This window comes from Sinohyriopsis cumingii, chromosome 5 (genome assembly GCF_028554795.1).
Source record: "Sinohyriopsis cumingii isolate HCF-2022 chromosome 5, ASM2855479v2, whole genome shotgun sequence".
NCBI lineage: Eukaryota > Metazoa > Mollusca > Bivalvia > Unionida > Unionidae > Sinohyriopsis > Sinohyriopsis cumingii.
The window spans coordinates 56,348,355-56,372,589 of record NC_142965.1 but is presented as its reverse complement, the minus strand read 5'-3'; the positions used below and the strand labels follow the sequence as shown (position 1 = coordinate 56,372,589).

General features: G+C 35.6%; 1 protein-coding gene across 1 annotated transcript in view; it reads right to left on the bottom strand.

The window, feature by feature from the left end:
- Positions 1-24,235, bottom strand: part of LOC149799222 (uncharacterized) — a 266,176-nt gene that overhangs the window by 73,615 nt on the left and 168,326 nt on the right. Inside the window, exons 35-37 of the mRNA XM_089958164.1 lie at positions 8,971-9,020; positions 2,183-2,334; positions 565-695 (exon numbers count right to left, since the gene is read on the bottom strand). Of these exons, the coding sequence (XP_089814290.1) occupies positions 565-695; positions 2,183-2,334; positions 8,971-9,020 (333 nt within the window). The remainder of the gene's footprint in view (positions 1-564; positions 696-2,182; positions 2,335-8,970; positions 9,021-24,235) is intronic.

The window sequence follows — 24,235 nt, the reverse complement described above, 5'->3', positions numbered from 1 at the left end:
GGTATTCATCACAGTGGACATTTTTATCTAATAACTCAGAAAGTTAATAAAGTCGAAAAGGTCTCATACATGAATGATGGATTTGAAAATTATCGATAATGCTCACCTAAAATGAACTGGAAACTAATTGGGGACCGAAAATAATTATAAGAATGTGCCCATGTGCACTACATTCCAGATCAGTATCACGTGCCCCTTTATAACCAATCACATTGCATGGAACTCAGTCAGCAAAACTGCAAATTTCTCGCTATGTAAGTTTGTCAAATGACCTTTTTCTTGCTTATTGACTGATTCTCGAACTCAGCTAAACACGTCTTTCAATTATTTCATAAATAATTCACTGATTCTCGAACTCAAGCAAAAGACGTTTTTTTTATTTATTTAATATGTAATTCACTGATTCTCAAACACCAGCTAAACACGTCTCACAATTATTTAATATGTAATATCCTTCGATGAAAGATTTGCCAGGTATCGATGGAGAAGAAATTTTACGGCAATTTTGTAAAATATATTTGAATCAACGTACCTTTCTTAAATTTTATGAATGACGATACTTACAATCTCCATTTGTAGCCTTCTAAAAACGTGTTTAATGTATCCATTAAAACGTCGTAGCTCATTTTTTGGTCCTTGCTCAGTGAAGAATTATCAATACGCCGAAGCTGTTGAACAAAACTCTCTACTTTTGTCTACAAGTAAATGAATACCTAATTAATTAGATGAATGGGCGAAGGCAAACAACGTTACAGCTATGGAGCATCAAGTATTCAAATCGAAATGTATACTCCAAATACCATTGAAAATTATACCATTATTTGTACACAAATTCAAAATCGTCTAACGAATTTCGATGGTGCGATGATAAAAGTGTTGACTGAATTGAAAAGACGAGAACGTACTCGAACCGAACGAGGATATATATTTAGAAAGAATATATGGATTATACGAATATACGGATACAATTTTTGTGAAACACTTTTAATAGTAAGCATAATTTCATCAACATGAGCTGTGTTTAGCTACAGAACTTCAATGCTGGAGACATAAAAAATACCATTAAACATTTTATGGAGACCGATGACCATTTATGGAAACAAAGGACAAGTGTCTGAGACAGGACATTAAGTTTGTTAAATTCACATACCATTATCAAATATTCACAGTCTATATATTTCTAGTCATCAATATACGGCGGCATTTTGCACGATCTTCGTCATATCTTTAAGTCTCCAAATATTTCCACCTCTCTCTCTCTCTCTCTCTCTCTCTCTCTCTCTCTCTCTATATATATATATATATATATACATTCGTCCCTACTGAGATTCGAACAGGAGTTTGCGTGTTATGGCACCGATCTCCTTGCCTGCACATACCTAACACCTTCCCACACCAACCCACCTGCGACAATGCGTACATCCCTAAAAAAGTATGGAACATAGCCAGTCTGATATGAGCATTCCTGCGTAGTAGACACACTCACATGCCGACCAAGTAACTAAACTCTCATCCAATATATGGTCACTCCCGATTGCTATGATAGTCATCAAGGCATTAAGTAGATTTTGCATGCCCTGATTTAAGTCAAAGGAATTCTGAGTGACCGTTTATTAGGTATTATTTTAATTACTTAGTCGGCATTCCAGAGTGTCTGCTACGCCCGAGTGTTCATATTAATGACTATATTCCACCCTTCTTTGAGGATGTGTGCATGATGCATAGGTATAGGGAAAGGTGCATGCAAGCATAGCGATTGGTGCCGTGACCAGTAGACCTAGGTTCGAATCACAGTAAGGAAGAATTGAAAACTTGTCTATCCTGTATATAGTTACAAAACGTTTTCCAATATTTCGATCTAATCGTGCTCCTTATCAGTAGAAGAATCAACTTACAAAAATAAACAAACATATAACACATGCCGAGAATTTTTTAAAAGAAAACAATCAAAAATCAAAAAAGAAAATTTATTTCCGTGTTGAAATGGCAGGAAGATTTACAAATGAAACGAGTTCAATAACGAGAGCACAGACAGATGAAAAGTAATATAAGAATTGCAAGCTACGTGATAATGTTTGGGCTGGGGTCGGAATATCTTGACAAAGATAATGAGATATATGAAGAGATTACGATCCGCGTATAGATTGACAACCGGTGAATTCGACAAGAGTTTATACTTAACCTTTCTACTGTCAAACATGTCCAAACCTAAGGACTGTAGCTTGTCGTTGAAGGTATTAACTCCCATCTGCGTGCTGAACTCAGGAGAGTTCTCCATTCGCCAGGACCAATAGTCCGCAACTACAGACTCAAAATCAGAACCTCCCAGCACCCCTGTGATTGATAATTTGCATAATCTTCAAATTAACTCCGCATAAAGATCATGACTCATGAAGATAAAAATGTATGGATCCATTATCTTATGTTTATGTTTAAATATATTTTTTACCTCTGTGTAATGGACACCTATCCATAGTATAGGGTTGATGTAGTCGCCCGAATTTCATACATACATACAGAGAGACAGACAGACAGACAGACAATACTGTATGCATATACGTATTTGGTCGTGCTTGTTTCTTTTAAATGGTAAGTAGTGGGCATTCAGCCAATATAAACTGTAAATTGCATATTATAAAATGTCATATAAAACAGTAAAATATAACCAAGCGCTTTCAGGCTGCTTTTATGCAATGGTTTAATGTCAGATTACTACAAATCACGCTCGATAAGAATTTGTGACAGTCCCAATGAAACCTGGCAATGCTAAACAATATCGGCGAAATGACATGCAAACTGAAACAGTCTAACACTAAGAAATACTGGTGCCGAAAATAACTACTCACAGCTTGCATGATCTGTATTCAGACATCGGCTGCGTTGGCACAGTATTTGACGCTATCACTGTCTTAAGAAGATATCAATTGTTAGCCTTAGGTTTAACTTTGGGGTGGGGTGGGGCAGAGGGAGTATCAGAGATACATGGCAGCTTATAGGAGACACATGTGCATAAACAACTGTAGAAAGGTTTCCATGCGCACTATAAAACGTAAAAAATTATTTGATAATAGCATTAATTTATTGTTCTGCTTTTTTGCTCTGACCGTGGACCGCTTATCGTAATCGTTGACAATAAATCTAAATTAGTGTTTTTTCTCTAGGAATACAATAAATTATTCTAGTGGAGCTCTACGGTGAAATCATTTCATATACTTCCAAATAAATGTCATGGGGCTGTAATAAAACGAATAAACATCAGACAAGAGAACTTCAACTTGATATGATGTACTTGATTATTAGTTTTCTTCCGTACTTCTTTACATTTTGACACAATGTGTACAATCTACAGATAGAAAAATAATAGTCAATTTTAATAAAATTATATTTCTTTGTCTTCCGCGACTTTTCATCCTTTGAAAGTTTACAAATTACAATAATGATACATAAAGTTAATGGTCGTCAACAACTTCAGGATGCCGCAATATTCGAGTTTTAAATAGACGTTGTTAACTTATATTTATGTACTTCTCCATTCGATACACATTACAATAAGAACACTGTATATGTACCCTTTTCCGGTTTAATCTAATAGGCGAGCTAGGCGGCCGTCTAGGGCGACAATAATTGGTGGTGGGTGAGAGGGCGTCTCAAAAGAAGCACACTGTCAGGTTACTCATTTATTATCATTAAATATGTAAACTAAATAATGAAATGAAATAATTATCAGGCCCAATGTATATTAATGATAATGAACAGTTTATAATAAACGATGCCCCTAAAGTCTGGAGGGGTGGGGATACAAGATGGAATGTTCGCTAGGGCGCAAAATAACCTTGCAACGGCCCTGTATGCTCTACAGTTAATAACCTGGATATTTTAGGTCAATTCGCAGGTTCAAACGTTCCAGATTCACCTAAGATCAGGTGAATTCCATAGGCTTTTCAAGTGCGAACACTTCAGAAAATCTGCTTAACCAAATCAGAATGTTTACTCAAGTAAAAATATTTGCGTTCAACTAGCTGATAAGGTTTAGCACCCTTGGAAATGGGACAGTTAAGCATCCCCATTTTTATAATTATACTGTGCATGCATTTCGTGTATGCTGACGTCTAATTTACACTGCACGGTAATAGTTTCACGTTTAATGAATTTAAAAATAATTGTTTGCCAACATATTGAAGTTTGATAATATTTTGAAGCTAGTTTTCATGAATTTCGAACTGCATTAATGCTTAAAATAAAAATTATTACAAATATGATATAATAGTTTCCCTTAGCGCCGCCAACCTGATGCAAACGCGTGACGAGCTGAAGATAAGCTGTGATGAAGAATGCTCTTAATTTTAAAAATAATAAAATTAATCAATTTTAATAATTTCATTATTATTTTCAGTAACTAACATTCCACCTTGAATTAGTTTCCAAGAAGGAAATTAGCTACAGCTGTAGTCAACATTGTTTGTCAGTTGGAACATCCTCGGTCTTTTCTATCAAGTGGATGATGAAGCGTTTGATGTTATTCATCCTGATTGAGAGCTGCATATAGAATGGCACATTATGGCGGACGCCGCAGAAAGAAATTTGCAGTAAGAACTATGTCGGCGTATTCTGTCAAAACATGTATGGTGTATTACTTTGGAGACGAATCACCAATTTCATTCAATTGACGTTTACTTCTATATCCAATTTCAGAGGCTATTTCCCTAACTAGACGGAAGTAGCCCAACGATACTCCAATTTAATATGGAAATGGAAGCGGAACGAGACAAAGCCACAATCTAAAACCAGTCAGCCTTTTCTGTCTCAACATATATCTGGCACTCTGCAGTTAGCGAGTGACCAAATCCTTGATACTGACATATATTCCAACAACTGTTTCCAATGTTGTTTCTTCGAAGTGAGGAAAATGACCGAAAATGTTCTATTAGCACGGTTTCGTTGTGTGCCAGTTCATTAGATGACGATGCGTTTCAAAATTATTTTGTTACATTGATTGGACAACAGCGCCACTACACAATGACGTCACCGATACACACACGAAGGCTGATGGTTTAGTGTGATGTTATTAATGGTCCTTAAAAAAGTAGACCATTGGTAAATATGGATGACAATACGTGTTAAATTCGATATAATTCCAAAATTTATTTTGATATGTTTGGCATAGCTTACAACAAATATGTTAATCTCATTCGGCTTCCACGGTCTAAAAAAAGTTTGCTAAAACCGTTCTTGGCAGCGTAATTTGTCTTCATGAAGTGTAACCTTCGTTAGTATTTATTGTCAGTTTTACATACTGTTAAAGAAACACATTGAGAGCAAACGTTGGATATTTTTTTTATCATTAACGAATTATAACACAAATTTTCAGTGAGTATTGAATACGCCACTAATTTTGTTTTCCATTCATTGATTGAAGTGGTCACAATATAAGCATTGGCGTAGCAATGGGAAACTCCTATTCCAAGATATCCTAGAAAAACCTCGGATGGTAATCATTACCAATTTGAACTGCCACCAAGCCCATGGTGTTAGTGCGTCACACTATCTTCATAATGCCACAATTAATAGATGACGTATCATCACTGTCAGCAACACAAGCAGTATCTGCAGACAATCGAAACATGATTTATTCAAGTTTATCATTATAAAATGCAGGAATGACCTTACAAATTAACAGTGCTGTTATTTTATTGATTGTCGAAACGAATTCGTGTGTTATTTTCAAGATCTGTCATGTTATAAAACTTCCACCAAAAACTTACCAATTCGGAAAGTATTACTATGATGACCTCAGTCTCGTTTTAGACAGTCAAAGTTATTCGACTCGAATGGTAATGCGATTTGGTTATTTTACCTCCTCTGCCCCCCTCAGTCAATGCGCTTTACGAAGAATGATTACCTGCGTGACTTCATAGAAACACATATCAATTTCCATCAAATTAGGTGAGAATACACGTCTGTTTCAACCTCGTGATGCTTTTTATGTTGAGAGAATGTTGAGAAAATAACTGATCAGAAGAAACCCTACCTTACTACTAGATGAGGAAGCTAAGGGTGGTTATTTATTCATGTGTATGTGAATGTGCTTGTACTCAAAGTATGTACCGTCGAAAGGACAATGATAATAATCATATAGTTTTCTCTTTCTCTCTCTCTCTCTCTCTCTCTCTCTCTCAGACCGCTCAGGTTGGTTCGAACGCCCGCCTCGGATGCGGCAGGCTGTGGGTTCGAAACCCGACCGAGTCACACCAAAGACTTATAAAAACGATACTAACAGCCGCCTCGCTAGGCGCTCAGCAATAAGAAGTTAGTGTTATGACTGGAATGCCTGGTGTCAGGATAATGTGACTGGGTTGGACATCATGCTACTTGTCCGTGGCATTTTGCCCCAGTGCTAGACATCACTATAAACTGCCACACTGCTGACACAGTAGCGATATGACTGACAAATTGTTAAAGTTACATTAAATATCCAAATCACACAACCACTCTCTCTCTCTCTCTCTCTGTCTCTGTCTCTCTCTCTCTCTCTCTCTCTCTCACACACACACACACACACACACACACAGTCATATTCACAAACGCACCACCACCAATGACAAATCGATAAATGATTCTGACTTCAGAGACTTGTCTGATGTTTACGACTCTGTCACCCCAGTTAACAATCAAACAATATCAGCAATATAATGTTTGTACTCAATACATTCTATCACTATCATGAAACAATTTATATTAATTATTGTTTTCATTCGGTTTAGGTAATAGCAAAAACCGAAATTTGTTCTATATCTCTTGTAACAAAGTGAAATTGTGACATATAGCAACTTTAACTTGATGTATCCGAATAGGTACGGGGTTAGGTCCGTGACATGTTTAGGGACGCTAGTATTTTGGTGCATCTGACTGGAACTTGATTGACTATTACTGAGATTCAGTTTGATGACTATGTCAGGCAAAACTGAGTGAAAATTAGATTTTGTTTATCGAAAGGCCAAAGGTTCAAATAATTCAGAAGCAACTTTTGTACTTGTTTAAATATTTGTCATAAGTCGAAGCTTTGCAGAGATCGGTATATTAAGAAGCGGCAAAAATATATAATTTACCACATCCTGGAAAGGCGTGTGTTAATGATGGAGGTTAGATGAACCTGAGTTCCAATTTAGTATGTCACTGGTTTGGTTTGGTGTTTCCCATGCGACATCTTGTATTTTAAAATATCTTGCACCGTAAAATCAGGCAGTCCATGCTTTTTAGTACGAGGCGAAAAGGTCTTGCCTTCAAGGGTGGGTAAGACCCTAGCAACGATTGTTCAAGGGATGTGTAGTTGCGAGTCTACGAGAAACACTTATCAAGGAGTGTAAGGCGACGGGTTTGCTCGAAGGAAAAGAGAGTGAACCTCAGAGTAGAAAGACGCTGTCTTAATGTCATGCATAATTTTTCTTTGATATGAGTCTTAAAATAAGTATTTGAACTGAATTTTCTTAAAAGTAATGGAATCGTGTTTTCTAAGAACTGATTATTATTGTGTTTGTTTGAGACGTTATGCCAATGAACTGTTAGCTAGCAATGGTGTCGTTAAGATAAGAAATTAATGTCGTTTGATTTGTTCGTTTAACTACGATGTGAGTTATTTTAACCTACAGTTTATTAGCATGTGAGCGGCATTGTGGGCTAGACGGTATTTATGGATCATTCGTGCATGTGTCCGACATTTAGTAAAATAGTGATTAAAAGTTAACGCTGCACTGGCTTCATTTTCATTAAGCGGGAACAGGCTATCGAGCAATTAGTAATGGTAACTAGTTCTACTGGAGAAATAAATTAATCCCAGTGTACTATGTTAAGTGTCTGAGGTTAGAAACAAAATCGAGTGTATGAAGACAAATACAGCATTGTTGTACTGAATGCAAGGTTATGAACTGAAACCAATTTGTTATTTGTTATGAACACATGCCAAACAATTAAAACTTCTCAAGACTCACTCCATTTCGTGATGAAATGTGCCGTATCTATGTAAAGGGAACTGCTAACTGCATTTTAATTCTTTGAATTAATTTATTTGTATGGTAGAGTTACATCCTACAATTGGTCTTGTACAATTTTATTTTGCTTATCTAATTTAATAAATTGTTATACGGGGGTTGCTCTCTTCTATATCTCTATATATGGACTGAAATCTTCATTTATTCCATTCATTAATCTGAAATTTTAATCTACGCTTGATCTGGGATATAACACCGTGGTCGATCATCCTCCAGACATCGATAACCACAACGAAACGCCAAGACATATTCAGACAATGAAAATGGTATTTATTTCTTCACAAGTTCAGAAGCAAATTCTTTGCTTCTTGTCAGAATCGGTAAAGAGTTACTAAATCGATGCAAGCAAATAACTAATTTAAAGAACTTCTCGCTTAGAAACTGAATCAATAATACAACTTTCTCTTTGTCTCTCTCTTTCTCTCTCTCTCTGATATAATCGGATACCATGCTGCATGTGTTTTGTACTCTGATATCTAATTTTGATGTGGTCATTTTAACCACACCTTGATATGCCCTTATCGTTAGTGATACGGTATTTTTAGTGTGTTTCATCTCTGTGCGTAATTATGTGTAAGCCCGCTATCGTTTAATAAGTTTGATGTTCGTATATTATACAGGGACCGACATCCTTTATTTATAATTCTCTTTATAATTACATATCGCTCTCCTGCACTGAAAAGTAAGCATTACAGAGTAAATGTTAATGTTGTCTGTGAACAGAATGTTGTAATGTGTTACTGACAAATGTATAAATGAGGTCACAATTACATCTCTCCTCCGCACACGATTAAAGATAACAAAAAGAAAACATGAAGACGAGTGCCCATTTTGAAAAAGAGAAACATTTTAAAAACCTTAGAGAATATTGTGAAATAGAGACAGAAAAAAAGAACATATGGTTTCTTTATCTCTGTCTACTTACCAGACGTCATGACGTACAACAATAGTATGACCACCATAGCTGTCATCGACCTGAAGGTTAAAATGAAAAAGTTAGCTGATATGTGCTGAAAGGTGTTACACTATTCAAGGCTGGCATAGTACGAAACGTCTAACACAATTAAAGGCTGGCATAACACAAAACGTCTAACACAATTCAAGGCTGGCATAACATGAAACGTATAACACAGTTAAAGGTTGGCATAACATGAAATACGTCAACTCTAACAGAAAGTAATGGAATAATGCCTTGTTCTCCATGATATATATGTATTTTAATCAAAGTTGTGATTGCCGAGATTCATATGATTCTTGTATCGGTCTGGAAACCTCAAAATAATAACGCACCTATATCTCTACATATTTGTTGTGTTGTAAACCATTAGCATGACATTCAGTAGTAAATATTCTGAGGATCGTATATTTCTTAGTCAGCCAGAGGTATACCGGAACATTCCTAGACCGCTCAGACTAAAGACCAACACAGTGTCCTCTACTAGAATTTGGATTTAGCTCCTCACCACACTAGACCGCAAGAGATTGTATTGATATAGAAACATGTCTGTAGTACGTAGTTTTAGCACAGTATCACACTTTATCTGCGTTCCGCAAGTATTATGTAAGACCTGGAGCTGAAGAAAAGACCCAGGATGGTCAATGATCTATCAGTGTTTGAACGTCAGATGGCATTATAAACTGTTTTGAAAAGCACACAAACTGCATAGTAAGTGTATTGTGCATTAAGTGCCTCTAATTACAAACTGCCTTGCAAAATCCATATCGTTGTTTCAGAAATAGGTAACCACAAATATATCTATTTCACAAAGATGTAAACATTACACGTAAAAAAAGTAGCTTCCATGCCATACTGATTCTTTTCACAGGCATCCTACCAAGATTGTTTCCAACGCAATTATTGAAATTTTGTTTGACCTTCATATCAGACGACCCACTGAAACAACCTTGTACAAGTGTGATATTTGGTTATGGTTGTGAAATCGTTATGCGTAAAGTCTGGAAACTTTAATGTTACTTAGTGTGCATGTGATAATACTTTATGTTGTACTGTGTATTTTTAACCTTGTAGTCAGTTATCGGGCCTGTTATTATCAATATAGTTACCGTACGTTGACACACAAATTGTACTAACAAGCACCGGTTCTTTTAGGAAAGTTTACCTCTGAAATCTAGAAGCAACACACATACTAACATACCCAGTACACGTGTTTTGAACATGTACGCATATTTTACTTTACTATAAAAAATTTGGCAGAAATTAGTAAGTTCATACTGTGCTGATTTTTCTTGTTTTTATTGAGGATCTGATGCTTCCGATTCAGAAAATGCGTAAGGTGCAAACGTCTTTTTAAAGCCTGTGGCAAGAAATTTTATTCTCATAATCTTTTATTCAAATAATATCGTGGATTTGCTCTGTATCAATGGATCTCTTCAGCTTTTGCCTATAACATTTGCATATAATTGTGGTGTCTAATCACTTTGTATCAGTTCCATTAGAATACAATAATTTGAACACTTCGCTATTGCAAATATTAGACCGTTAGTAATTTATCCGCCACTAGTTTCTCCGTAATGTTTAAGATTACGATATTTTGATAATGCTGGCAGATTTATTTGAAACATTGACAGATAAACTCCTACTTTGCTTTTCAGTCCAATTGTTAAAGCAATTACTTCTTCTAAGTAGTATGGGCATGATGTTTCTATACTTTGAAGTAACGGTTCCATTTATTTTATAAATGTATCTTGTGTACAAAACGCGTCAGATGCCATTAGCAATCAAACAAGGTAGTACATATAAAGTGCAAAAAGAGTATATGTTTAATAAGCAATATATATGTATATGTATATATAGACTGTTCCGGTGGCCTAGTGGTTAGAGCGTAAGCCTCGGATGCGGAAGTCTTGGGTTCAATCCCCGGCCGAGTCATACAAAAGACTTATAAAAATGGTACTAACAGCTGCCTAGCTTGCCTCTCAGCATTAAGTCGTTAGTGTTAGGGCTGGTCGGTCTTGTGTTAGTATAATGTGACTGGGTGGGACATCATGCTACATGTCTGCGGCATGATACTCCAGTGCTAGACATCACTATAAACTGTCACACTGCAGACATCGTAGCGATATGACTGAATTATATTTAAAGCTACGTTAAAAATCCAAATCACACGTGCGAAAGTTGTGTTCGAATAACAGGTTTCAGTAAAAGTATTAATTTGGGTACATTGAAATGACATATTGCTGCGAATATTTGGGTGTATTTGAATGACATATTGATGTGAAGTATCTATTGTGTTTAACTTGTTTTATGGAGCATTATTAAACCCGCAAGAATCAGCTAAAAATGTGAAATGATCTTTAACAATTAAGAGCAGCATATGATATTGGTCTCACTTAAAAAATGTAAAATTTCAACTATTCAAATTCTGGTTTTTGTAAAATTTCAGTTATCATTGCCTCTGTTTCCAAAGGAATTTTATTGTTTTAGATATTTCGCCGTTTTATCTATTTCGTCAATACTTCTTGTACCAGCTAGATAGTATTAACTACTTATCGATCATCGTATTATTTTGAGTTTTTTCTTGTTCATCCTCAATATGCGCCTTGTTAAACATCCAGAAGTTACCTGCTTTTCTATGTTTCGCCTTCTCACTCAGATCGGTACTGAGCTGTACGTGTGCATTTATTAAAATCACGGCAATGTGCGTATTTAATATCAATGTGTAATGTATGAACGCAAAGGTATTCGGGGTTTCGCTTTTCCGCGGAAAGAGTTTATCCATGGTGGTTTATTTTCACCTTCATCTGTTTCAAAATACCGAGATCAGTTCGAGAAATGTTGCACGAACAAAGTGCGTACAATACTATACCAGATTACCTCAAGTTCTCTGGCTGTGGATTTTCAGTCACAACGAGGGTACTTAGTGGCGTTGTTTTATCACAATGCAACGAGTTGTGTCAGGAAACTGTCCACCTTATGGGTGGCCTCCTGATCAACAAGAAGCATGTACGGCAAACTATCTTACAACTGGCTTTACCCCAACAACCCATGTATTGGTTTTGTGTTGAGAAACATATACACCAATAGCCTTTAAGGACTGCTTCCTGACCGAGAAAAGCCTGAAAAGCAAAATACCTTACAGGGGATTCTGCCCATCTGTATCAGGTATTGATTGTATGTTGAATAAAGCATACATTAACAACCTGGTCAAATATAAAATAATGTAAGGCAAAATATATTACAGGGAGATCTGCCAAAAACCAAACCAGGTATTTATTATTTTTTGAGAAAAAAACATACACCAATAACCTGTCATTCAGCAATCTTCAGCTATAGGGGTATGTTAAATATAAAATTGCATACTTTATTAATATCCGTTTTATGTGACAGAATTAGCTTGTACAGAGTTAGACCTATGTCATATAACATAATGCTGTCATATAGAGTATAATCTGTTTCAAGTTAGCCATTTTTATAACTTAACAGACAATTCGAATTCACTTAAACGTTGCGTGCATTGAATGACACATGATGTTCTAGTCCTTATAATTTAGTAAGATTAAGTTTATCAGGCATGGTTTCTGGTACGAACGTTGTTATTATAATAATCTGTACTGTAGTTCAGATGAAATTAATTAAAATTGAACGAAACAAATGCATGTTCTTGTATTCGCATTGGACCGTGGTTCGAGTACAACATTGCTCAGTCATAATCTTTATGTTGTCTGGCTTGTTACGAAGATTCGTAGAATTCTGGGGTTTCGTGAAACCCGTTTGCTGCACTGTCAATGGTGACGTTTCATTTGGGTTGGGTATTGGTTATTCGTAATGAGGGAACAAAGCTTGGGGACCAATGGGCCTATAGAAAACAGAAAAGCGCTTGAGGGACCCTTCGATGGATTTGTATGGATGGTCCGTGCGTGGTGGCTCTTTGACATTTGATGAGAGCTGTCGAACCGGAAATAGTTCATGAATGTCAACTGGACGCATCCATTTATATATTTTTCTTTGTTGAATCGATAATTAAACATCATTTTACGAGTGAAGTTAACAATTCATCATCACTATATGAGGTGAAATAAATAGTACATATATCCTACTCGAGCATGAAGCATTATTCATGTTTTTGTACAAACTCCATACATTGATCACTCTTGGCGATATAATCATGTCGTGTGCATAGTTGTGTATCAATCCTATATTAAATATATATGCTATATAAATTAGCTACTCATCGTATCATTTATGAGTTCCAACAGTTGAGTCTTGTTTAGTTAGTTAATTAAGGTGCATGTTCTGGTTATTTCCATTCAGTATCTTTTACTTGTATCATCTGTTTAACTCGGATCGCATAATTTTGTCAAATCCACGGGTATGGTGTCTACTTCATCCATCATTCGATTATTTTATAAACGATACAAATTTCATTCACAAAATTGTTTTCAGTTTCTTACCTAAAATAAAATTCCAGCCCTGATGCATATTGTTACATTTGATATCTGTTGCTTTTTTATTCATCTTTACGGTAATCTCTATTGAATCGTTCGTTTTCGACAATGCCAATATAGTATTAGTATTGACAATGATTTTGTTCAAGTCTGCAATAGCTTGTAATGGCATTAATCATTTTATGAAACAAGGCCGTTAGAAAGAAAAAGGTCTAGAAGATAAACCACAAGTAATAGCCATCCTAGTAATAGCCATCCTTGTAATAGCTGATATTACTGTGTACGAACACCGTCTTTTCGCGGGGCGACGACGGCGCAGCAGCGTTTGAATTAAGACACCCTCTCAGATTTGCCTAAAAGGTAGTCAACTGACTGGCTAAACGGTAGTCAACTCACTGGCTAAAAGGCAGTCAACTGACTGGCTAAAAGGCAGTCAACTGACTGGCTAAACGGTAGTCAACTGACTGGCTAAAAGGTAGTCAGATGACTGGCTAAAAGGTAGTCAACTGACTGGCTAAAATGCACTGGAATTATTAACTGTACATCATCTTCGCTGACCAACTGTAAATCTCATTAACTTGTTCAAACGCATGCAGTAGTCAACAATATAAGCCGAGTTTAGTATCACATAGTAAAATCTGTTGTTTTTCTGTTCAGTCGAGATTAGCATTGAGGTAAAAGTCTACGCTATTTATTTAAAAATGCAAATTCTATATTGCTTGAGGTTGCGCAGTGTAATGTTCATATGATATTAATTTGTCGATTGTGAATATGGAATAATTAGGTTTGGAATTAATACATATATATATTTTTTATAGTATACCCAATTATATCTTAAACAAGCTTCAAAAGCATCCGATATGACATTATAGGAGCAGATTCATGTCCTGCAATGTAAACAGAGCTGACACTGTTTCTCTTAGTCTCTACATATTTCTGTACGTAAGAGCTGTTCTTCCATTATCTGAGTAGCTAAAGTATATAGCGATTATGGTTGGAGAGACTCGTGTCGTGTTGTCCTTTAAACGAATTGATTTTCATGTCTGAAAAGACTTGATTAATAAAACTTTGCAATACCATCGTCTTTAAAAGCAGAAACAAATGTTTTCCCAGTGATGAAGCCATTAAATAAAGATATGCCACCGCCGAAGAAAACATATATTGAGCTATTTGAATTGTACTTCATGTAATTTGGTAGCATCTTGAGATATTTTAATCTCGTTTTGTTCTTTTTATAATTGTTGCGTAATGTTATCTTTTCTTAGTACATGGTAAGGTTTTCTTTCTTCTGCCAGGTTCAACTATACATGTACATTAATATTTTGGTTCCTCACTAGTCACTGATGTTCTTTATTTTTACTTTATTTACCTTCCATATAATCATACTTAAATTTTGAAGGTCAACTCAATCTCGGAATCAGAAACAATGATTCTTGTAAGCTGACTTACATGAAGTAAAAAATATCATAATCGAACTGAAGAAAAGAACAATGTGTGATAGGATATATATATATATATATATATATATATATATATATATATATATATATATATAACTATATATATATATATATATAACTATATATATATATATATATATATATATATATATATATATATATATATATATAGCTCCTATCACGCATATTGCTGAAATATATTTATTTTCAAGTATGCGTTGGAACGCAGTATGCATAACAGTTAATGATTCAAGTATGCATTGAAACACAGTATACATGACAGCTAATGATCCAAGTATGCACTGGAATGCAATAAGCATATAGAATCTATGTTCGGGTTTGGACCGAGACAAGGAAATCGTAGTTAAGGGTTAATATTATGTAATATAAACCTGCGACTGAGATTTCTTTGTTTCAGTCCAAACCCCAACGTAGATTATGTTTCTTACCCAATATAAAACTTCAAAGTAAAAAAAAATTTTCATTAGTGTTCACGTCCAATGTTTACATGCGGCGAATGAATACAAATATGTTAATGAGGGCTGTGATGTGACCGTTGCGTCCGAAGTACACAGTTTATACGCGTGAGCAAAGAAAAATAACAACATAAAAGATTGCATAGTAATGAATTATTATCGCATTTAATATATAGATGTTATGTGAAATTGACAATAAATAAGTAATATTTATTACAAGAAACTGTTTTATTTTCATCAGTTCCAATTTTGAAAGTTATATTGTAAATAATAAAACGATATTGGCTACTCACTTCTACTGTAGTTATACTTAGTACAAGATGCTGTAATGAAGAGTAACATCTTTCTTTAGATTATTCATGGGTAATTAGAGATCTGTGTCACTATCGTATATAACTATTCTTTTCTTTGGAGCAGGTGAAAATGTGTGTGACATACTTGTGTTGTCCTTAATATTGATTGTAAAATTACCCCGTGTATAAAAGACCCTCCAAAAGCGGACTCTTTCAAGTTCACAGATTCTTTGAACATTTATTTTTCTGTCCTGGAAATATGGCAAGTGCTACAGTGAAATTTGCTTATGGATTAATGTGTTGACGAATAAATAATTATTTCTGGCTGGTAAGTGCAGTATTTGTCATTAAATAGTGTAGGTATATTTTTGATTCAACCGGGGGTTCTTTTTTTAAAAGTAGTTCTGAGCGCGTGGACACATTGACTGAGACGACTGGTCTGAGTTGACTAGACTGAGATAAGGAAAGTAAGGTTAGCAAAACAGTTAGATTTCTCTGTCGCATATGTGAGAAATAACAGTTAAGGATTCAAATATGCATTGAAACACGGTATGCATAACCGCTAATGATTCAAGTATGCACTGGAACGCAGTATGCATAATAGCTAATGATTGCAGTATGCATTGGAATGCAGCATGCATAACAAACAGTTAATGATTTAAGTATGCATTGGAACGCAGTATGCATAACAGCTAATGATTCCAGTATGCATTGGAATGCACAGGGACAAATCATCCATTGGGCAAGGTGGGCAACGTGACTAGGGCCCCCGAGGCTAAAGGGGCCCAGTATATTATCGTCTGATTTCACAAGCAGTGTAGCCATGTGCCCCTATGTTGGCTGTGCTCAGGGCCCTCAAAGGCCTTAATCCGGCCCTGAGTATATGTGAGGGGGCAAATTTTTGTAAATCTATTAAAAACACATTAGTTTGAAACCAGAGAACAATTAATTAGAGTTATGGAGACAGGCGCTTGTTAAATTGCAATACTGCAATAATTTATAAATGTTTGGTCGGAGACGGTAGTGAGGCTAATTACACTTTTGCTTATATAGCAGCCAGACGGACTATTAGGGATATGGTTAAACTTCGATTTCATAGTGGAACTGTCAAAAATTAAACATTTCCATAAACAGTCGCAACGTAAAAGGTCAAATTGACCTCAGATTTGGCGCCTAGTTATAAAAGGCGGTAACTACATCTATCCTGATTGGTTACGCTAAATAAGGGGCGTGTTTCCCACACTAAATTTGCTAGTTTTAAACATCACCACATCGAAAATCTAATTAGTCTAAGCTTTGGTGCAAGAGTAAACGTACTTGGACTCCGAGATGAATTTGAAAGATGTTCTCTCTCGTAAAACACTTATCCACGGGACCGGAGGTCTGACGGTTCAACGGTCACAATTTTGGGGTAAGAGCGAGAAAACGTTGAAAGCACAGGGGAAAATAGCTCTTCCAACATCTCATCAGATGTACCTACACACTGACGCAATCAATTAGCTGTGTATATACATGCTTACATAACCACCTACCCACACAAAGAAAGAGACCCGAAGGGAGGCGGAGCAGTATAAATTTTTAAGGGGAGAAAGACAAAGAAAGGAAAGAAGGGGCGAAAGGACAGAGAACAGCTACAGTGAAATTGGTGGGAACCAGAGCTAAACAGGTTATGCAATTGTACAAGTCAACAACTTCGAATGTTCACTCGATCGCATGATGATTAATTTTATCAGTAAAACAATTCGGCTATTTTTATAAATAGATTTGTGTTTTGAAATTCAATGAAAAATTTATTCCAAAGAAGTTTATCTTCCTAATGTATTGTATTATCTTCAGTGTTTATGTAATTGATTAAATTTTGATTCTTTTCGTACGAGGGTTCGTGTCATTCTTTTCTATATATCTGCTCAGATCTCTGATTATGCCACCTATAAGTTTACTCGATCCGGGTAATAACATCCATGGCGATCAACTCCTAGATAACGAGAACCGAATAAAGCGGACACCTTGAAAGACGGTATAATCCGCCAATTAACCCACACCCCTTGCAAGTGAGGGGCGTATACAGTATGCATAACAGCTAACGATTCAAGTTAGCATTGGAGCGTAGTATGCATAACAGCTAATGATCCAAGTTAGAACTGGAACGCAGTATGCACAACAGCTAGTGATTCATGTATGCATTGGTGCGCAGTATGCATACAGCTAAGATTCATGTATGCACTGGAACGCAGTATGCAAAACAGCTAATGATTCAATTATGAAACGATTCAAGTAAGCATTGGAATGCAGTATGCATAACAGCTAATCATTCAAGTATGCTCTGGAACCCAATATGCATAACAGTTAATGATAAGACTTATACAACTTCATGTTTGATTGAGACAATGTACAAGTTATGCATATATTTCTATTATGCATATTCTATTACATCTGACACCAATTTCATTTTCATTTAAAACGCTTTGCGCATAAAAATGTTTAGCGCTTACTTTCTGTCGCATTCCTTGATGCTAACTTTATGCTTCCAGAATCAAATGTCACACTGAGATCTGAATAGTTTTCGAAGACAAATTTTCAAATGAAATTTTCAATAACTTTGAATGGTTTGTGTTTTCGCATAACATATATTGATCTGGCTGGGTATATTTGATCTTGGTTTAGGTTAGGCAATCAAAACACTATATTACGTGACTCGAGCTTCATTTTTGGGTCTGAAGATTTTAATTTAGATTATAAACTTGAAATTGGCTTTCTTTTGGCAGATACATTAAGCTACTGTTTATTTTTTCACCGTCAAATATGATTCTTTATTTATTTCTTTCTCCAATGTTGAAATACGTTTAATATGGCTTCCTTTATAATATCTGTGCATCTCTGTACACTTGATCTCCCGCTTTATTTACTCTTCAGGTTTTTCTATGTTGCATTTGAAAATTATGTTGGACGGCTATTTTAGGTTAGCTATGACACACTTTATTCCTCCCTCGACAACTATATCAAAACTTTTGATTGTGCTACACACCCACAAACACACGCACACACACACAAGCACACACACACACACAAGCACACACCAACACGCACACTAACACACACACACACACACATCAATACAAAGTAACTTAGCGCCATTATTTCTGAAGTTAACGAAACTTAAAATGAATGTTCTTTGTACATTCTATGCTATTCGTTAATCTGTATTCAGATTCTGCGTGGTCTTGTATGATATTCAACTACCCCTAAATTGTTCGAGTCTAGAGATTTCCTGTTTTGTCGTGTTCCTCTATATTCTGCAATTAAAAGGTACGCAAATGACTGACATGGTTTTTACATTATAATTACCACTCTATCCGCATTGTGGATATTAAAACTGATGCAGACTGTTATTATTTGGGTATGTTCGGCACGTACCGGAACCAAGTCAATACCAATTAAATGCTGATGGTTTAACCGATAATGATAAAACAGGATATAGGTCTTTCAAAAATAATCATTTGGGATAACCGTGAATTTTAGGCTACCTCAGTTGATAAACCATGCACAGGTGCTGAGAATGAATACATTCTAATGCAGTGATATAAATCAGATGTCATAAATTATTGTCAAATAACCTGATAACCGATACATTTCGGGTTGTAATCAACAACCAGCTGCAACTATTCACTTTTTGGGGTTATCTGCACTTAATTCAGACCAAGTGGAATGCAAAAAGAGACACCAAACAACTATCACAAACACAACGGTTCAAAGATGTTATTATAGTGTTCTGACGAAGCTATTCTTGCAACCATTCTTTCCGATTTTTATTCTTTCTTCTAAGCTATGATTGCATACTGGACCGAAATTGTACGGTAGATTTGAAACATAATTCTCAAACGAGATCACGCACAAAAACAGAGATACTGCATTTTCTCGGGTAAATTTCATTAAACATAAGCTCTAGTCTTTCCGCCCCAGCATAACTAACGCCATCTTTCATTTAGAGCATTCAGTAAAATTTGAAATAATAATGTATGTTTGCTGAGGGCATGTTCACACATCGTATTCGGACAGTGCTTTCCTATACAAATCCATGTATTCAAATAATTACGAAAAGTAACAAGATTACATACATACATACATACATACATACATACATACATACATACATACATGCATACATACAGACAGACAGACAGACAGACAAATAGACAAACAGACATAACTATCGGCGGATCTACGCTATGGGAAATTTAAACGATGAAGTTCAGTACTAATAGCATTAATTATTCCTTGTTCCTTGATGACAAGACATACACCTGGGACTGCCTAGGTCGAGGATATGGTCGGCTTTATACATTTTGTAATGGGATCGTTATTTCATGAGGTTATGGTGCTATATTTATTTTTGCTGTTACTAAAATAAATTTAGTATATAATATTTAAGTATCTCTTTCAAAATTTAACTAATGTTATCTAGTATGTAACAAATTCATTTGAAGAAAATTTATAAATTTGCGTTTTCATTTTTGAGTAGAATTGATACGTTCGAGTTTAAGCTTTGATTGTGTACTATTCTTGATCAATTGTTGAGCATGAACCTTTTATGCCACAAATACTTAATGCACAGTCATGACAATTTAGTAGAACCCATCTATGACAAATCCCTCGTTCATAACACTTACATGAAACGATAACTTCCCGCATGTTACCCACCCAACCCCCAGCTTTCCTTAGCTCAGAAAGTATGAAAGATCGTTATATACATATATACCGTGCTGCGTGCGCCATATCAGATGTTAGGCTGAACAATTGTTGTCATTGTTTGTTTTCATTCAGATAGATAACATTTCAATACATTTATCACGCATTCTTATATCTACTGCCAGTTTTACTGGCACTCTGCTTAAGCATGAAGAACAAGATGTTCCGATAAGCAATTGTACAATAGTAAACAACCGCATCATCTTTGCACCTTTTAACCGACTGTAAAACAAGCAGGAACGCGCTCTTGACGGATTATGTGTTCGTTCGTACTTTTATCGTGTCTGTGATGACCATAGCTATGAGAAAACCATTTATTAAAGCTTATATCTACATCTTTTTCCAGATCTCATCGTGTAAAACACCCTCAGCCCTAAGTAGGTCACTATTATTTAAATACCACAATTCAGTGACCTTAGTAAGTACTTTCTTTAAATAATACATCAAACGTCAATTACCTGTGGGATTTTGTAAAGTTTTACATAAACCCTTGTACTTGCATACGTCATTTACGAGTATTTTGTTGAGGGTTATGCATCGCCAGAACTACGATGTCCTTCTCCATAACTTGTTTAGTGTGATGTATTTTAGACTGCAGCATTTAGGGTGTTGAGTATGGTTGGTGAGAAATCAACCAGTGTTTTAAGTGATGATCTCTTTTTAATGTCTCATTCAGAAAGGGACAGTAAAGAGTCTATACTGTGATGTTTAGTTCTCAATATGTCATATATGAGCATATATGGATATGTGTGGTTACAGCAAAGAAAGATAGGTCACCTTCAGCTTGCTAATTCCATCCGTCAGTGTATGTTAATATAACAATAGTTCCATCCACCATTGTATGCGAGTGTAACAAAAAGTAACTTTGAAAACAATTGCTACAAGTGGAGGGGGCCCTTTTGGAAGAGATGCAATTCTGTTGTTTTTTTTTAGCATCAAAATGTTTTTTGAATGTACATTAGTGATGCAGAAAAAAGTCAAAACCATTAGGACCTTCGCATGATATTGTTCTTATTATTAACATAGTTCACTAATAATTTTTTGACAATAGATAATTCTCTTAAAACTTCTGGCGTGATTACGTCTATAGTCAGTCTCTTGAAAAAATGTGATTAATGTTTTATTGAAAGAAATTGTGAACATAAGACAATGGATATATAATATCCATCCACTCATTCTCGTCCCCCACCGTGGTATGCTAAGAAAAACACATCCCCGGCCTTCTCCGAAGTATGCTCAGAAAAATACATCTTCGTCCTTTCCCGTAGTATGCTAACAAAAACACATTCTCGGCCTTTTCCGTAGTACGCTAACACAATTATATCCTCGGCATTTTCCGTCGCTTGCTAATAATCACAAGCTCTCTGCTTTTTCCGTCCTACGTTAACAAAAAACGTTTTCAGCTTTTTCCATCATATAATAAATAAAAGCACTTCAAATGTAAAAAGTAGCCATTCTGAACTTCTACTAAGTTCGTGTATACCACATAAATTTTTTTACCCATGCGACAGAGAAATCTAGTTGTTTTGCTAACCTTACTTTTCTTATCTCAGTCTAGTCATCTCAGACCAGTCATCTCAGTAAAGGTGTCCACGCGCTAAGAACTACTTAAAAAAAAGAAACCCTTCTTGTCTTCTGCTGTTCCTGATGTAGTTGTTTTAAAATCAAACAACAACAAATATATAACAAAAACATAGTAACTAAAGGTAAATCCATTTTTGAGAACACACCATATGATAATATTTCGAGAGCGACCAGACACACACGCATAAGATGTCGAGCTGTTTGGTATTATGCTAGTTCGTTCCACACAATGTGGTCAGTTTTATCCTATATGCAGGCCTAGTTCAATACATTTTCAGGTCAGCGTCATTAAATGTAGCTGAAGCTACGTAACTAGTTTTAAATACTTCGTGTGAAACAAATTATATTATGTTAGCTACATTTAATGACGCTGACCTGAAAATTGACTAATTCTCAATGCTGTGTGAAATGAACTATGACAGAAAACACTGATCCATTCACATAGACTATAGACCTACACACTTCATAGCATCGCAACTCTCTTAACAACTACAGAAAACTTAGTAACAGCCAGAAGTGGGTTATGTCAAACATGCTTTATTCTAATTTTGTTAAGCATCTCTATTGTGCCCCGGTTGAATCAAAACTATACCTACAATATTTAATGACAAATAATACACATACCAGCCAGAAGTAATCACTTATCCGTCAACAAATTAATCCATATTAAAATTTCATGGTAGCACTTGACATATTTCCAAGAGAGAAAATTAAATTTTCAAGGAATCCGTGAACTTAAAGTTTCGCACATGGTTATCCACCAGGGTCTGTATTTTGAGGGTCTTTTATACACGGGAGTAATTTTACAATCAATATTAAGGACAACACAAGTATGTCACAAACAGTTTCACCTCCTCCAAAGAAAAGGAGAGTTATATACAATAGTGACACAGATCACTAATTACCGCTGAATACCACAAGCACAGACACTCAAGCTTCATGTAACCTTCTGTTATAATAATAGCCTATACACTACAATAGAGTTGTGGGTCCAGTATCGTTATTTACAATATGATTTTTAAAATTGGAACTGATGGAGAAGACAAAAACATATTTTTTTTTTGCAAAACATATTAACTATTTATTGTTGATTTCATATAAAATCCATATATTAAATGTGATAATACCTCAATACTATGCAAAGTTTTCTGTTATTTTGTTTGGCTCACGCATAAAAATTGTGTAATTTAGATGACACGGTCAAGCCACAGTCCTCATTAAATTATGTGTATTAATACACCGCATGTAAACATTGGCGCGTGAACTATATTGCACAAGTGAGAAATTCTTTTTTAAAGGAAATTATTGGGTGAGAAAAAGAATCTACGCTGAGGTTTGGATCGAGGCAAGGAAATCCCAGTCGTGGGTTTGCATTATATGTCTCCCACCCTCACGGCAAGCCTCGTGAGGAGACAAATAATGTAACCCCTTGACTGGATTTTCCTTGTCTCGGTCCAAGCCACAACATAGATTAGATTCTTTAATACTGAAGCAACAATTATTTTGTTAAATGTCATCACTGACAGTGTCAGCTTACTAAAACCGAATGATTTCTTCATTTTTCATTTGGTAGTAGGTAAAACATTTAACGTATAAACACGGATATTACTTGATGATTGAAACATAGTAGAGAATCCCTTTCAACGCCTATCATTTTATGTGCATCTTCCTCGCACAGGTAGCTGGGTGTTGATTCGGCAAAAATATTGCAACCAAAATTTGGTTCGCCAGAAAAACACAGCAACAAAATGTTGGTTCGTCCAAACGCATAACAACCGGACGTTGGTTTGCAAGAAATTAACCAATTGAAGATGTATAACTATGAATACCTCCAAGACTCTTTCAGAGAGTACAAAATCTTCGACACGCTTGGAAAAAAGAATACGTTCCGATTGATTCAAGACAAGAGAATGAAAATGTGGCCTTGTGTATATATGCTGGAAATTTTGCTTTCTTTTGCATCGTCCTGTCTTAATTCATGTTTTCCAAAATAAACTTGATCTTGATCGTGTAGGAATTAAAGGAATATACATGCTTGATATGGTGTTGGACACAGGAATTCAATCCAAATTTCCGTTTCGCAAACCCAGATTCAAACTGCTAAGGTTTCTTTGAATTCCGCGCGTAGATACTTTTAGACGCGTTGAATGCGATTTGTATAAATCCAGATTAGTTTTGAATTGCGTTCATACAGTAAAGCTACGAATGTTTAGAAAGCATAAAAG